Genomic DNA, 13,906 nt, shown 5'->3' on the forward strand with positions numbered 1-13,906 from the left:
ATGTTAGTAAATACATGTGAATTGTTAGGCAGAAGTTGTAAAAAAAAAACCCCCATCCCAATTCTATACATAAAAGAAGCTTTTAAAAAATCTTTCTTCAAAACAGTCTTTGGTGTGACCTGGAGAGCAATTCATTTATTTTTGGGGTGGTAAAGATATCATTTTCACATTAGCAGCCATTCAGCATATCTCCATATAAAAATCACATCACCTAATATGGCAACTTTTAAATTTTCATGTGGAAACAGTTTTTTTATATCACACACTAGCTTTTAGTAATGCTTTTCTCATTAGGTAAGTTCACTTTTTCATATGGGGGAGGGGTCTAATTTTTCACAAACAGATTTGCACAGGGTAATGAGCTGATAAGGAGATTTATCAAATGACACCTTCCCTTCTTGTCTACAGCCCCTTGTATTCCTTTTACTCAGGACCGGATCTACATGTTTGTTGAGGGGGGGCAAAATTAAGAAATGGCACCCCTTTTTAGGGGCCATTTTATTTTATGGACCCATAGAATACAATGGACTCCATACCCAATTTGGCATCCCCCCTTTGTCAGCGCCCAGGGCAAGCACCCCCCCTCTGCCCCCACCCTAGATCTGGCCCTGCTTTTACTCCAGCGCTTTTTCACAGGCAATTCTGACCCTTCCTCCATATCTGCAGGTTATATTCTCACTTCTTTCCTCTTCCAGGCATACAAGTATGAAGAAGCAGTGCTTTGGTAGCCATTTGGGGAGAGAAGAACGAATTTCCTGAGAGAGTAAAGGGTTTTGAGGGAAACAGGGGTTGCTTAGAGTATGGGGGCTGGGGTGGGGCAGGTTGTACCCAGCTGGTGAAATCAAGATGCAGAATTATCCTGACTTTGGTATTATGACTGCAGGGGGAGAAAACAAATTGGGTCCAAAGGCATGTGGGAAGAAGGGAGAATTGGATTATTATACATAATTTTAAAATAAGCCAAAGTATTACTGTTCTAAAAGAAAGAGAAAGAGGCCTGAAATGATGGTACCATAATAGTACTGTGATAATAATGACACACAATTATGGCAGGCTATATTAATGGAAAAATTTCAGAAATTTATATCACACTAACAAGGTCCCCAACTGCTATTTAAGCATGTTTATTAGGAAACCTCCTACACTGAAGTTCACTTCGAACATCTAATTTTAAAAAAATAGTTTGCCATCCAAAATGTCCTTTTTTAAAATAAACTGTTTGCACTTCAAATAATTAGAAGACATCCTGGATTCCCCACTCCACAATATAGATATATTGATCCATGTTTCAAAGTGAATGCAACCCACTCTGCTGCTGATAATTTTCATAGAACTGCTGTAGAGAATATGGAATTCGAGGGGTTACAATAGCCAAGGCTTGTTGAAAATGCTGATCCATAATAGTCGTGGCCTGAATATCTTCCTGAAGGGCAAGAAGTGCAGCTTCTCTACAAACAGCAGTTATCTGAAATTGAAAAAGAAAAAAACATTCATTAAAACAAATACCACTGTGACGGTTTATCTGCTGAAGATCTGAGGTTGATACCTCCTTTTATGTTGCTATTGCCACCCCAGCAGGATCTAAGGCACAAGTGCACACCTCGTTTTGCAGCACCCCAGCAAGGTTTGTAGTAGGCTATAGTGAAAGGGCCTCCTGCAGCGCACTCTGGGATCCAGGTGGCAGCCATCAGAGTGCAAACCACACTTTCTACCTGCTGTCACAATGATGCTCCCCTTCCAGATTGGAACCCAAAATGACTGCATGAGCAGTGAATCACACATATCCCATGTAACAGAAGGGGCTTTTAAAAAAAAAAAACTCCCTTGAATATTAATTGAAGCATCTGGTTTTTAAAATACGGAATGGCGAAATTCAATAGGCACACAAAGTGCATGTTGTTATTTAGTGACCAGAGTACCAAATGTTAGTAAAGGCGGATGATTCAAAAACCAGACACAGAGAGATGATCAAATCCCACCTTCCCCATGGTTGTGCCTTTCTTGTTTAAAATCTCGGCTTAAAAAAAAAATCTTAAAAACAAACCATGCAAAGTGGAAAGCAGGAAGGCAGAAAAGTGCAGAAAGAGAAGAAGGCTAATAGCTCAAAGCCTGAGATATATTCTTTAAGCTCCCTGGACTTCAGGAAGCGGAAGCAGCCTCATGTTAATGTCATTCTAAAGACACATTACTGTGGTGAAAAGTGCTTGAGGAATGAACAGAGAGACCACGATTTTCAGTGTAAGAAGGAAAAAAGTGATTGATAGTGATTGCGCCCTTATGTGCGCAAATGAAAGAGCCAGCTGAAATGCATTTGTCAACCGTACAGCATATTTTTCACTGTTTGTTCATTTGGTGAAAAGACTTGCATTGCCTGTGCTGAAATAACGGCTGCCAACATTGCTTAGGATTTTTAGAAGATTTAACATGCATTTAGGGAAGCCTTCCAGTGGGGGATGGGGGGGGGGAATGCAAGGATTTAGACAGCTCTGTCAAGTTTCAACAATATTGCTGTTACTTCAGATCAGCCTTCTACTGCTGTAAATTTTAATGCATTAAAACACAGTGAAGATCCTATACAGAAAAAAACCTGCCCATGCTGCTACCAAATAGGAAACAAACACCTAACAACAGTCTACCAGCTAATCGAAAAAGCATAACTGCACATCATTTTTCAGATGACTTAAAAGGTGACAGAGATCTTAGTACATTTTCTTCTTCTGTAGCCATAATCGGATCCAGTGATATTCTCTCCCCTCAGCTGCCTCTCCATTATCTGTACACAGGCTGTATATATAGATAGTAGTATAGCCAATGGACAATAAAGAAGAGCTACATCTTCTGCAGAACTGGCAGAGAGGATGTATACATGGTAAAAACAAATGGAGATGGCGGTTCAGGGGCAACCAGACATGGTCATCAATGAGTTGTAGAGAGGTACCAGAGCAGGGCACAGACAGAGCAGGAAGCTTTCTATCTTGCAGTAAGAACATAAGAAGAGGCCTGCTGGATCATATCAATGGTCCCTGTAGTCGAGCATCCTTTTTTACACAGCAGCCAAGAAACAGGGAACAGAAGCCAAGGCCTTCCCCTGTAGCTAGGCTTACAGCATTCATATTCAGAGGCAAGCCTCTGGATATTTTATTTATTTATTTAGGAGATTTATATTCCACCCTCCCCGATATGGGCTCAGGGCAAATTACAGGCATAAAAACAATTAAAATATAATAATAAAATTAATACTCTAGTCTACACTAAACAACACCACATATAACTCAATAAAATGTAATACAGGTGGGACCGGCACATTTTGCAAATTAAACACAGTTATTGGCCCGAGTATTATAATTCAGATGGTAAGTAATTGCAGGAGAAGGCAGTAGATGGCTGAACAAGAGAAGAGGAGAGAAGAGGATGCCCGCTTGCCTCAACTGAAGGCCCGGCAGAACAGCTCTGTCTTACAGGCCCCATGGAATGGCAACAGGTCCAGTAGGGCCCAGATCTCCATGGGGAGCTCATTTCACCAGGCTGGGACCAGGGCTGAAAAAGCCCTGGCCCTGGTTGAGGCAAGATGGATGTCCTTTGGGCCAGGGATGGCCAGAAAATGTTGATTGGCAGATCGCAACAGTCTTCGGGGCTCATACGGGGAGAGGCGGTCCCACAGGTAGGCCATGGTAAGGCTTTAAAAGTCAGCACTAGAACCTTGAAGCGGATCCGGTACTCAATTGGTAACCAGTGCAATTTGCACAGCATTGGCTGACTGTTTGCCCATACAGGCAATCCAGTTAGCAGCTGTGCTGCCTCATTTTTGCACCAGTTTCTGGATCAACCCCAAGGGCAAGCCTGGGTAGAGCAAGTTACAGTAGGCGAACCTGGAAGTGACCATTGCATGGATCGCTGTAGCTAAGTCATGGGGGGAGGGGGTCAGATAGGACACTAGTTGTTTGGCCTGCCGAAGATAGTAAAAGGCAGATCGCAACTGCTGTGACCTGGGCCTCCATGGAAAGGAGGTTCTTGTTAATTACCATGGCTAGAAGCCACTGATGGACCTCTCCTCCATGAATCATACCATTGCTGCCAGACCCAATAAATAACTCTCTGTATCCACCCACCTACTTTTACTTGAGGGACAGAGAGAAGGTCACAACAGGAATCTAAGCCACCCAAAGCTGCTGCTCCAGCTCAAGAACAGAATTCTCTATGTCTTGTCTGTGTCATTGTGAATAGGCAGAGACAATGTCTCTTTCTTTTTGGATCTGTTCATGTGCATGATGAAGGCTGTAGGTTTTTTGTTTTACATATTACTTGAATGTGTAATACTTATACTGACATGTATGTGCTCAGTATATTCTCTTCTCTGACTATTTGGAGCACTCTTCTGTATTACCCATCTGTAAAAGGAACACATGTCTTTTAAATGCTTAATTCCTGGATTCTCTACATTCCCTACATATATCTGTGTTATTCATATGTGATTGAAAATATTTGTTTATTATATTCAGCTTATAGCCTGCCCCGCCACCGCACTACAGGGCTCAGGGTGGGTAGCAACAACAACACTGAACAATAAATAAATTAATAATTACATATTAAACCCCATTTATAGCAATGGTTTAAAAGTAGTCAATCAGATGGCAGTCAATAGTTTGAGACAGTTGGTACGTCTTTTCTCAAAAAAGATTATACTCCGTGTGCATCCATGAATGTTAGGATGATGAAATATCAGACGCACAGCCAAAAAACAAAGCAATGAGCACCAATACAAGGGGAGGCCAACACAGATGGAATTATTCTGGCAGAACATCTCTGTTTTGCTGGCCTTGCAGGACTGTATTAGGTCCTGCAAGGCCCCAGATTTCACTTGGGAGAGTGTTCCACCAGGCCAGCACCAGAGCAAAAAAGGCTCTAGTTGAGGCTAAGCCATCTTGTCAATATGGGGATACATGGGACAGCCTTGGAATGGTTTGTCTCTTTTCTCCATGGGTTGGGACGGAGGGTTTGTCTCTTTTCTCCATGGTTTGCTTGGGGAGAGGGTCTCACTATGATACCCTTTGGCATGTGATGTCCTTCAAGAGGTATACCAAGGTTCTAATCTGGAATGGGGATGGAGAGGTTGCAGGGAGGCATTTTCATCGATGGCTTCAGAGAGGCAGCTATGCCAATCCTCTATCAGCTCATCTGTGTTGTCAGGGGCATTAGAACACAGGGGCGTAGACTTTTCAATTTCCGGGGGGGGGGGGGCTGGGGCCCAGTCAGAGGCATTTGATTCAGTGACATCTTAGGGAGGAGCCAGTGACATCACAGGGAGGGGCCTCCATAATCACTACCTATTAATTTATGTAGATGCTCCCTCCCCATAAATTTAGGAAGCACCCCCCAACAATGCCCATGGACTGGGCCAAACCCAGGAAAAGATGGGAGTTGGCCAGTGGTTACAGTGGTATCTCAGAGGTCTCTTGCTGTGTCCTGTTTCTGAAATTCACTTTTAGATCTGCAAATATACATATCATGCGCTCATAGAATTGGAACCCCTGATCCAATGTTTTTTGAACTTGGATGGTGCTTTGAAGAGAGGCACCAGATGCTATGCTGAAAATTTGGTGCCTCTACCTCAAAAACCAGCCCCTCCAGAGCTCCAGATACCCACAGACCAATTCACCATTATACCCTATGGGAATCAATCTCCATAGGTAATAGTGGAGTGTCCAGCAGACATTTCCCTCCCCCCCCCCGCTGTTTTCTGATGATCCTAAAGCAGGGGGAAGGCCTGCAAACTGAGGGATCCCCTGCCCCCAACTGGGGAATGGCAACCCTATGCCTAGGTGGTGAACAATTGTCAATACACACCTACTTGACCAAGTCTTTAAGAGTGTAGTCATTTTCAGGAAAAAAAGGCTTGCTGGGGTCATTAATTTTCAAAAGGATAAAAGCATCTGGTTCAGCATCCACTTAAATGAATGTAAACAATCACAGGCTTGAAGAAGACACAAAATATTTATCTGCCAAAAGAACCCCCAAATATTATAGCAATATGTATGCAACATAGCAATACAGTGTTATTCCTCCCCCCAATCATTAACTAGTTGAACAAAGTTTGAGTCCAGTAACACCTTTAACGCAAACAAAGTTTTAGCTCAACTAGCATTTCTAAGAAGCTAGGGTTGTAAAGTCATTAACACCACTAACCACTAACTGCTTTGCAGTCCAGAGGGAAAATCACACATGGACACTACCACCCCATTCATGCCTTTGAAGATAATGATCTCTCCTCCTTGAAAATTTAAATTGGAAGCCCCAAAGTCCTGTGTTGATTGCCCGGAGGGGGCTTAGCCCCTGCCGGGAAAATCCAGGAGGGGCTCAAGCCCCGGAGCCCCTGCGTAGTTTACGCCTATGTTGAAACCCACAGAGCATTCTGGAAACCAATTGGATCCATGAGTGTTTGTTAGCGAGCATAACTCAGTTCACCACTAAGCAGGGCGGGGCTGAGACATTCAAATGGGCCCTCAGGAGAAAGTGGTCTGGCCATGGCACTACATCAATGGTATCTAAATCCTTCTCTATCCCCATCCCAAAGATCACCTGGTGTGTGGGGCCTGATACAATTTGAGAAAATCCTAGTGCTGCCATGGAAGACACTAGGTCTGTAGCCTGTGAAGAGGCAGCATCATTGGCATGGACATTGAAGTCTCCCAGAACAATCAGTCTGGGGAACTCGAGAACCAAGCCCAATACTGTCTCTAACAGGTCTGACAGGATATCTGCTGTTGTGCTAGGCAGTTTGGTACACCAACCAGATAGCCAAACTTTTTTTCAGAATCCCACACTAGGCTTACACAATCAATAACAGGGATCTTTGGGGTACGGAATGGCCTGAAGGAGAAAGATTCTTGAATGAATATCACCATTCTCCCATCCTTTTGTCCGAGACTGATGGAGGACTGAGGAAATGTTGTTAATGGCTAGGCTTTCCCCTGCTTTCTACTCCGCATGTATTTTAGTTCTTATTCTAGCTTGGAACACTGCTGTAGTCTACTGTTAAACTGATCTATGCTGGCCTGTTATCTCAGGTGTTTCTGTGTTTCTTGGAGGCAGGGAACAGGTAAGCAAGTCCAATAGCCTTACATAAATGTTAAACTTCCCACAAATTGATCCAAGTGGGCAGCCGTGTTGGTCTGGAGCAATAGAACAAAGCAATAGACAAGTTGCACCTTTAAGACCAACTACCTTTAAGACCAACTAAGTTTTATTCAGAACGTAAGCTTTCGTATGCTCTTCATCTGACAAAATTGGAATGGTAAGCCATCTTTAAACATAGAGAAAGTGGGCAGTGAGTTGGTATGTAGAGTCATGGAATGTTTTTAGCAAATTAAAAGAATCTCAAATTGGGGTCTGTTTGTTTGTTAATATTGTTAACTGGGCTGTAACAATAGTGGAGGATGATAAAAAGCAGATATGTCATAGGTATGAAGTGCCACAAATTGTTACAATTGTTTTACATTACCTGCTGTTTTTTTTTAAATGATGATGTTGTTATATTAGCAATCTTTTTATTATTTCTAAGTCTCCAGACATACTCTAACATTCACTCAGCTTCTCTAAAACAATGAGAACTAGAATATTTGGAATGTGACAGGACTTCCATGTCCAAGCAAAACTGCCAAACACCAGGCATACTGAATACATGTAGCTGACAGAACTGCAACTCAAATCTTAGGGGGAAATAACATAAATTTCACCATGTACTACAGGATACACAAGAGGACATCTTAATGATTTTGATTTAAAAAGCCTTTGATCAGTCCCTGGTTAAAAAATGTGTTAGAATGGAGATTAATCAATATTAGTCTAAATGAAGAAAACAAAACTCACTGTCAATCAGTTGCGGCTTCCTGGGTGAAAACACTTTTAGGATAAACTGTTTTACTCCTGAAGCCATGTGCTGATAACCTGACAATTCATCTGCCAGGATGAATCAGCCAAGATGAATGGTTGATTCAGCTTTCTTGAGTCAGGTCCATTGTGGTTTTAAGCACTAACTTTCTTCCAAAGGGCTGAAAGTTCCTTTCAACTTCTTTGTATTTGAAGTGCTCCAAACAAGCTTTAAAGATTCTTAAAAAGACTGAGGGAGAGGGAGAGAAAGAAAGAAATGAGCTTCTGTGCTCAAGTCTTAGGTATTTTCAAGAAAGTGGCTTGGTTAATGCATCGTCTGCCAGGAACACCTGTGAACTATTGAATTTAATTGGGCTGCAGCTGGTGCCGATTGTATGTGCAGCAACTGGCAGCCTGATAGGCTGGCCTTGTACATTGTGTTTCATTTTGCCTTCTCTTTCTTTCAAGCTTGTTTCCCCCCCTGTAGATGGTTACCAGAGACTGCGTGAGAAAAGGATTAGAAACCTGAAGCAGATTGGCATCCTGTGGTGGTTTGTGAATAGTGCAAATTGTGGTGCTTCCCAGTGGAAGACTACCTGCAAGACGACACGCCAACATGACAGGGTGTGCCTCCTAGGCACCCCTGAAAGCAGGATTAGAGAGTGGGAACACCAACTTTCCCACTTAGCATGCAGGACAGTGAAAAGGCTCCAATAGGCCTTTTTTGGGAGGGGAGGGAGGATGAAAAAACCCAATGGTTAAAGCTAAAAACACTTTCTTCTCCCCCAGTCACAAGCCGCCCTGAGCCCACCTCGGTGGGGTAGGGCGGGATATAAATCGACTAAAGTAAAGTAAAGTAAAGTAAAGTAATGCACCTGCTTAAATCACAAATGAAGCTCACAAAAAAAAGCAACAGGTGTCATTGCATTTTTTAAAAATCAAATATAAATGAGAAGAAAATTAAGGCCATAATGTGTTCAAGGAACGGCATGTTCAGATAGCATAATTTTGCCACTCAAAGCTGTATCCCAGAGCTACAACTGAGTGGTTTGTGGCTTGGGGAAAGTACTGTCATGTGAATGTTCCTGGAAAAGTCAGTTAACATCACAGGCCAATTATAAACATTAGATTCACTGTTGCCTGCATTTGTGTCCATCAAGTATTCAAATGATATTTAGTTCTCTCTACTGATGTGCATCTGGATGTCATCTTCAGACACAAAGTGGAGAGATAGCAAATGAAAGGAGTTCCTGGAAATAGCACATAGGCCATGCAATAAATAGAGAAGCTTGTATCTGAAGGTTTTCATGGAGTTTAGGCTGAACCTTTCTACATGGAGCTTTTACAAAGAGAGTGCTCATTCTCAATCCTTCTAAGAATTAATACCCTCAGGGTACAGTCTCAGTCTTTCAGAAGCTTAGTCTCTCTTCTGTTTGTGAATTTTTAGTAGACAAGGTACCTTTCCAAGCAACTATACCAAACGTAAATTCCAATTTAAAACTTGTAACTATAAGCACCAAATGCAGGTCACTTTCCAAAACATCCTGATTTGAGACAGATCCCAAAGATGTGGCAGAACTGCACCTTTAACAAAAGAATTCTGTACTAAAAAAAAACAAGTTTGCACATGCTGAGACAGAATATTTTTAAACAACATTCTCTGCCAAGTGCTAGTTTCAGCTAAATTTGTGGAACTTAACAACACACATACACACATACACTTTAGTGCAAAAGTATGCTTCATTTGTGGTTAATTTTTAAAAGAGCTATGTCTTTTTGAGAAAATGTAATTTGTAGACACTGCCAGTTGTCTCTAAGAAGACCATGTTATCTTCAATATCTATAGACTCTCCAGTAAAACTTCCATAAATGCTATATATTAATACCCTTATGCATGTGGGAGCATTTTTAAGATAGTGAAAGTACTATGCAACTTAGTACATGTAAGATATCATTTAGAACACTGGTCAGTAATGGAACACAATTGAAGAAGAACACTGACAAGTTCAAAGATCTAGGGGAAAATTGTGAGGAAAACAGACTAGAATGGAAGTAGTATACTGAAATACTACAGGAACCAAGCATGTTAGTTATTAGAAAAGAAGATTAAGTGAGGATAAGTATAATACTAAAGAATGAGAACACTGGAATGTAGAACAACAGTACATTGAGGAGAGAACAAAAAATAAAAGCTGCTGCTGCTGATGATGATATTGGATTTATATCCCGCCCTCCACTCCGAAGAGTCTCAGAGCGGCTCACAATCTCCTTTACCTTCCTCCCCCACAACAGACACCCTGTGAGGTGGGTGGGGCTGGAGAGGGCTCTCACAGCAGCTGCCCTTTCAAGGACAACCTCTGCCAGAGCTATGGCTGACCCAAGGCCATTCCAGCAGGTGCAAGCGGAGGAGTGGGGAATCAAACCCGGTTCTCCCAGATAAGAGTCAGCACACTTAACCACTACACCAAACTGGCTCTCTATGTCTCCAAATATGTCTCTCTATATCTCCAAATAACAATTCAAGTGAGATCTCAATATTTTACAAATAAGTAAGAATGACCAAACTATAAAAGCAGATCAACCAGCAAAATATACTGCTTCAGTAGACTATAGAAACTTCATCTTTGAGGCTTCCAGGAAAAACATGGATAGCATCTGTCAAGAACTTTCTTTCAAGTCAAGCATTTGGTGTAGCTCAGAGGTGTCAAACGCATTCATTTGTTATGAGGGCCAGATCTGACTTAAACGAAACCTTGTTGGGCTGGGCTGTGTGTGTCATAAAATGTAATGCCAGATAGCAAAGATATAAACTTTATGAAGGACACAAACAAACAAAATTAAAGGTTTTTTTTACTTAAAAACACATTTAAAACATTAGTACTGCAATATTTTGTTTATTTAATTGTCTCTGATAACTGATATTTCTTCCTCTGTTCTATTGCATCAAAATGTCTGTGCTGTAGCAATCCTGAGTATGCTGTTCTGGTGTGTAGTGGCAAGCTGCAAACCTACTTTTGATTTATTGGCATTCATTACAGAAATATGGTCAGTGCCCTGGGCCTAGGAAGTCCAGGGGAAAACATGGAACAACTGGGCATTGTGAGCTTTTGTACATAAAGTGCTTCACGTGCTGGTCTAGAACATGCTACAAACCTATAGTCTTCCCAGAAAATGTCTACAAACCTATAGTCTTCCCAGAAAAATAACTATAACTCCTATGAGGCAGTGCAAGAAGAGAGAGAGAAAGACAGAGAATGTATCAGCCTGCTATCTGGGAAGTCTAGGTTCAAAATCCTCAGTCTACAAAGGAAATGTGCTGGGTAAACTTGGTCTGGACACACACCCTCAGCCTAATTCTCTTTGTTGTTATTCCTCATCCAAATAGTTTATATTGCTTTCCTACTGAGAAAGACTGGATCATGAGGTTATAAATACAGTTAAAAAGAGAACCCAATTGAACCCATTAAATCCACAGCATAATGAGCCCAACAAAACACAAACACAGTGTAACAAGCCCAACAAAATATACATCCACTACAGCATGGCACAAGAAAACTCATACCTAGATAAAAACTTTATTGGTCTTAAAGGTGTTTTGTATTTCTCCTGCACAATTGAGGCAGCTGAGCAAAGGGGAAGAAGGGGAGGAGCCTCAGTCGATGGAAGGGAAGAAAGGCTTACTTTTGTCTCCTTTGTGATCGACATCAGAAAGCAAGCTCTGGCTCATTTCCTCCCTCCCCCTGGAATGAAAACCAATGCAGAAAACAGAGGCTCACCTATTTATCTCTCCGGTGCGACTGAGAGAGACTGGCAAAGCAAGCTGTGATGCAGCAGTAGCAGAACTGCAGAAGTAACCAGGAATAGTTGTTCAAGCAATGGACAGCAGCCCTGCGGGGGCCAGATCCAGTTAGCAGGCCTCAAATTTGACACCCCTGGCCTGACTGACCCCACTGGATGCTTTCTATAGCCGGGATACTCTGGTAACAGAAAACTGTAAATCAGGGGTGTTGAACTCATTTGTTACAAGGACTGGATCCAAAACAAATGCCACTTTCTGGGGCTGGGCCATGTGTGTCTTAAAATTTAATGCCAGTGGAGATATTAACTTTATAAAGGAAACAGACAAACACAATTAAAGATATTATTTTTTTACTTAAAATACAGACATGTTTAAAACTCTTGCAATATTTTGTTTAAAATGGAAAGATAGGGGAATAGTGGGATTTGGAAATGCAATTTTTAAAATAAAACATCACGAATAAGCACAAAGATCACAGCAGAAACTAAAAAAATATAAACTGCTCTGAGCCTAAGAAAACATGAAATGGCTGGACACTGCAAGCTTCGCCTCCCCCCCGCCCGGTCAACTCCATTCCACATTTTCCTTGCAACTTTGCTAGTCCAGAAGAGTTTCCTGATGCAGCTGGTAAAGACAAGGCAGAAGGTGCTGGGAACTTTGGCAGCCTCAAAGCTTCCAAGGGCAAGGGACAGGAAAGGGAGGAGGAGAAAAGAGCCTTGGATGGGCCAGTTCTGGCCCACAGGTCAGACATTTGACACCCCTGCTAAAATTGTCAAGGGCTTTCTCTGCTGCATCTCCATATTCACTCCACGCAGTCAACTGTAATAGCTAGTAGACCTGCAACACTGGCCATAGATTTCCTCTGAGAAACGGGAAACTAGCCTAAATAATTGTGGCTTCACAATAAATTAAATACTGATAATCCTATTTGTGTGTGGGGGAGGAGTGTGAACAGATTATCAACCTCAAATCTCAGAAAGAGGACAAGCTAATTCTCAGAAGCTGCAGGCTATCAGCTTCTGAGAATTCAGGCATTTATTTCAACTGGTGATAAAATAGGTGCCTATTGATAGGTATCCTGTCAGAACCAGATATGAAGGAAAAAGACCAGTGTATGGTACACACAAACATTTTCTGTGGAATTAAAGGCAGCTTTCCTCTATTTGTCAAACTGACTGTTACCACTTTCAAGACATATTTTCCTTAACAACCCTTGATCTGAACAGTTCTAGTCCAGAGCAGAAACAGGTTCCAGAGAAGCAGCCACAGCAGAGCTAGATCCTTCCAACACAGAAGTTATTTAGACTGAGAAACCAAGACAGTCACTGAGTTGGATCCAGTGATTCATTAGCAGAAAGGATAATGGTTACAGATCTTTCCCAGCAGCCATTTCTAACTCTGGAAAACCTATTCCTATGGATCATGGGACTTGTGGTCTAGCAGCCATATGAGTTGGAAGGCTGCAGTCAGAAGAGAGATGAAATTGCCCTTTCTGCCTCTTCCATCAGGACACGTCCACTGATAAAAGAGGAAGGAGAGGTGAATTTCTTCCTCCTCTTCCTCACCACTGTAGCATCCCTACCCATGCATGCAGTCTTTTCCCAGGTAGCAAAGCCATGGAAACATATGCTTTTATCATTGTAATGACCCAATGTGTGTGTGTGTTTTGTGCAGGACTGAGAAATGAATCCTTGTAACAACATAGCTATTAATAGCAGAATAAAAAAGAACCCTGCAAGCTCATGCACAGACTATGCATCTGGATTATGAAAACTTGTGCATCCATGCATGGCCCTGTCAAGAACAAATTCTGTTTATCCTTGTTTTTCCGTCCCCAACCTTGTCCAACATACACAAGTCAGAGGAAAATAATATTAGTGTCTTTCCAAGACACTATGACATTTGTGTTATTTTTGTGCTAAAGAGATTTGACAACATCTTTGAGAGGATCAAGAGGATCAAGCCTCAGAGTTTCTGTTGGCTAACTTCACACAACAGTTCTATATTTACTTAAACACACATTTTAAAGATAGGCACACAAACCTAAGGGCTTATCTGCATTATAGATTTTATGAGCCACGGAAGTGCTGTGGTTTTCCAGATATAAAATCCAGTTTAGGTCAATATTAGTTCAATTTTCAGTCCTTTTATCCCTCCTCTGACAGTATGGTCATCATAAGTGTTCTCCTCATAGTGCACTTTTTCTTGGGTCTGTCTGGATATCACATGTGATTTTTCCAT

At 41.8% G+C, this 13,906-nt stretch overlaps 1 protein-coding gene across 3 annotated transcripts in view; it reads right to left on the minus strand.

Annotated features, from left to right (window-relative positions):
• Positions 1-1,108: 1,108 nt before the first annotated feature.
• Positions 1,109-13,906, minus strand: part of AFG2A (AFG2 AAA ATPase homolog A) — a 273,792-nt gene continuing 260,994 nt past the window's right edge. For all 3 annotated transcript variants that reach the window (XM_060246822.1, XM_060246823.1, XM_060246824.1), the window contains exon 16: positions 1,109-1,465. In XM_060246822.1, the coding sequence (XP_060102805.1) occupies positions 1,289-1,465 (177 nt within the window). In that variant the 3' untranslated portion in view covers positions 1,109-1,288. The remainder of the gene's footprint in view (positions 1,466-13,906) is intronic.

This window comes from Heteronotia binoei, chromosome 9 (assembly GCF_032191835.1).
Source record: "Heteronotia binoei isolate CCM8104 ecotype False Entrance Well chromosome 9, APGP_CSIRO_Hbin_v1, whole genome shotgun sequence".
Lineage (NCBI taxonomy): Eukaryota > Metazoa > Chordata > Lepidosauria > Squamata > Gekkonidae > Heteronotia > Heteronotia binoei.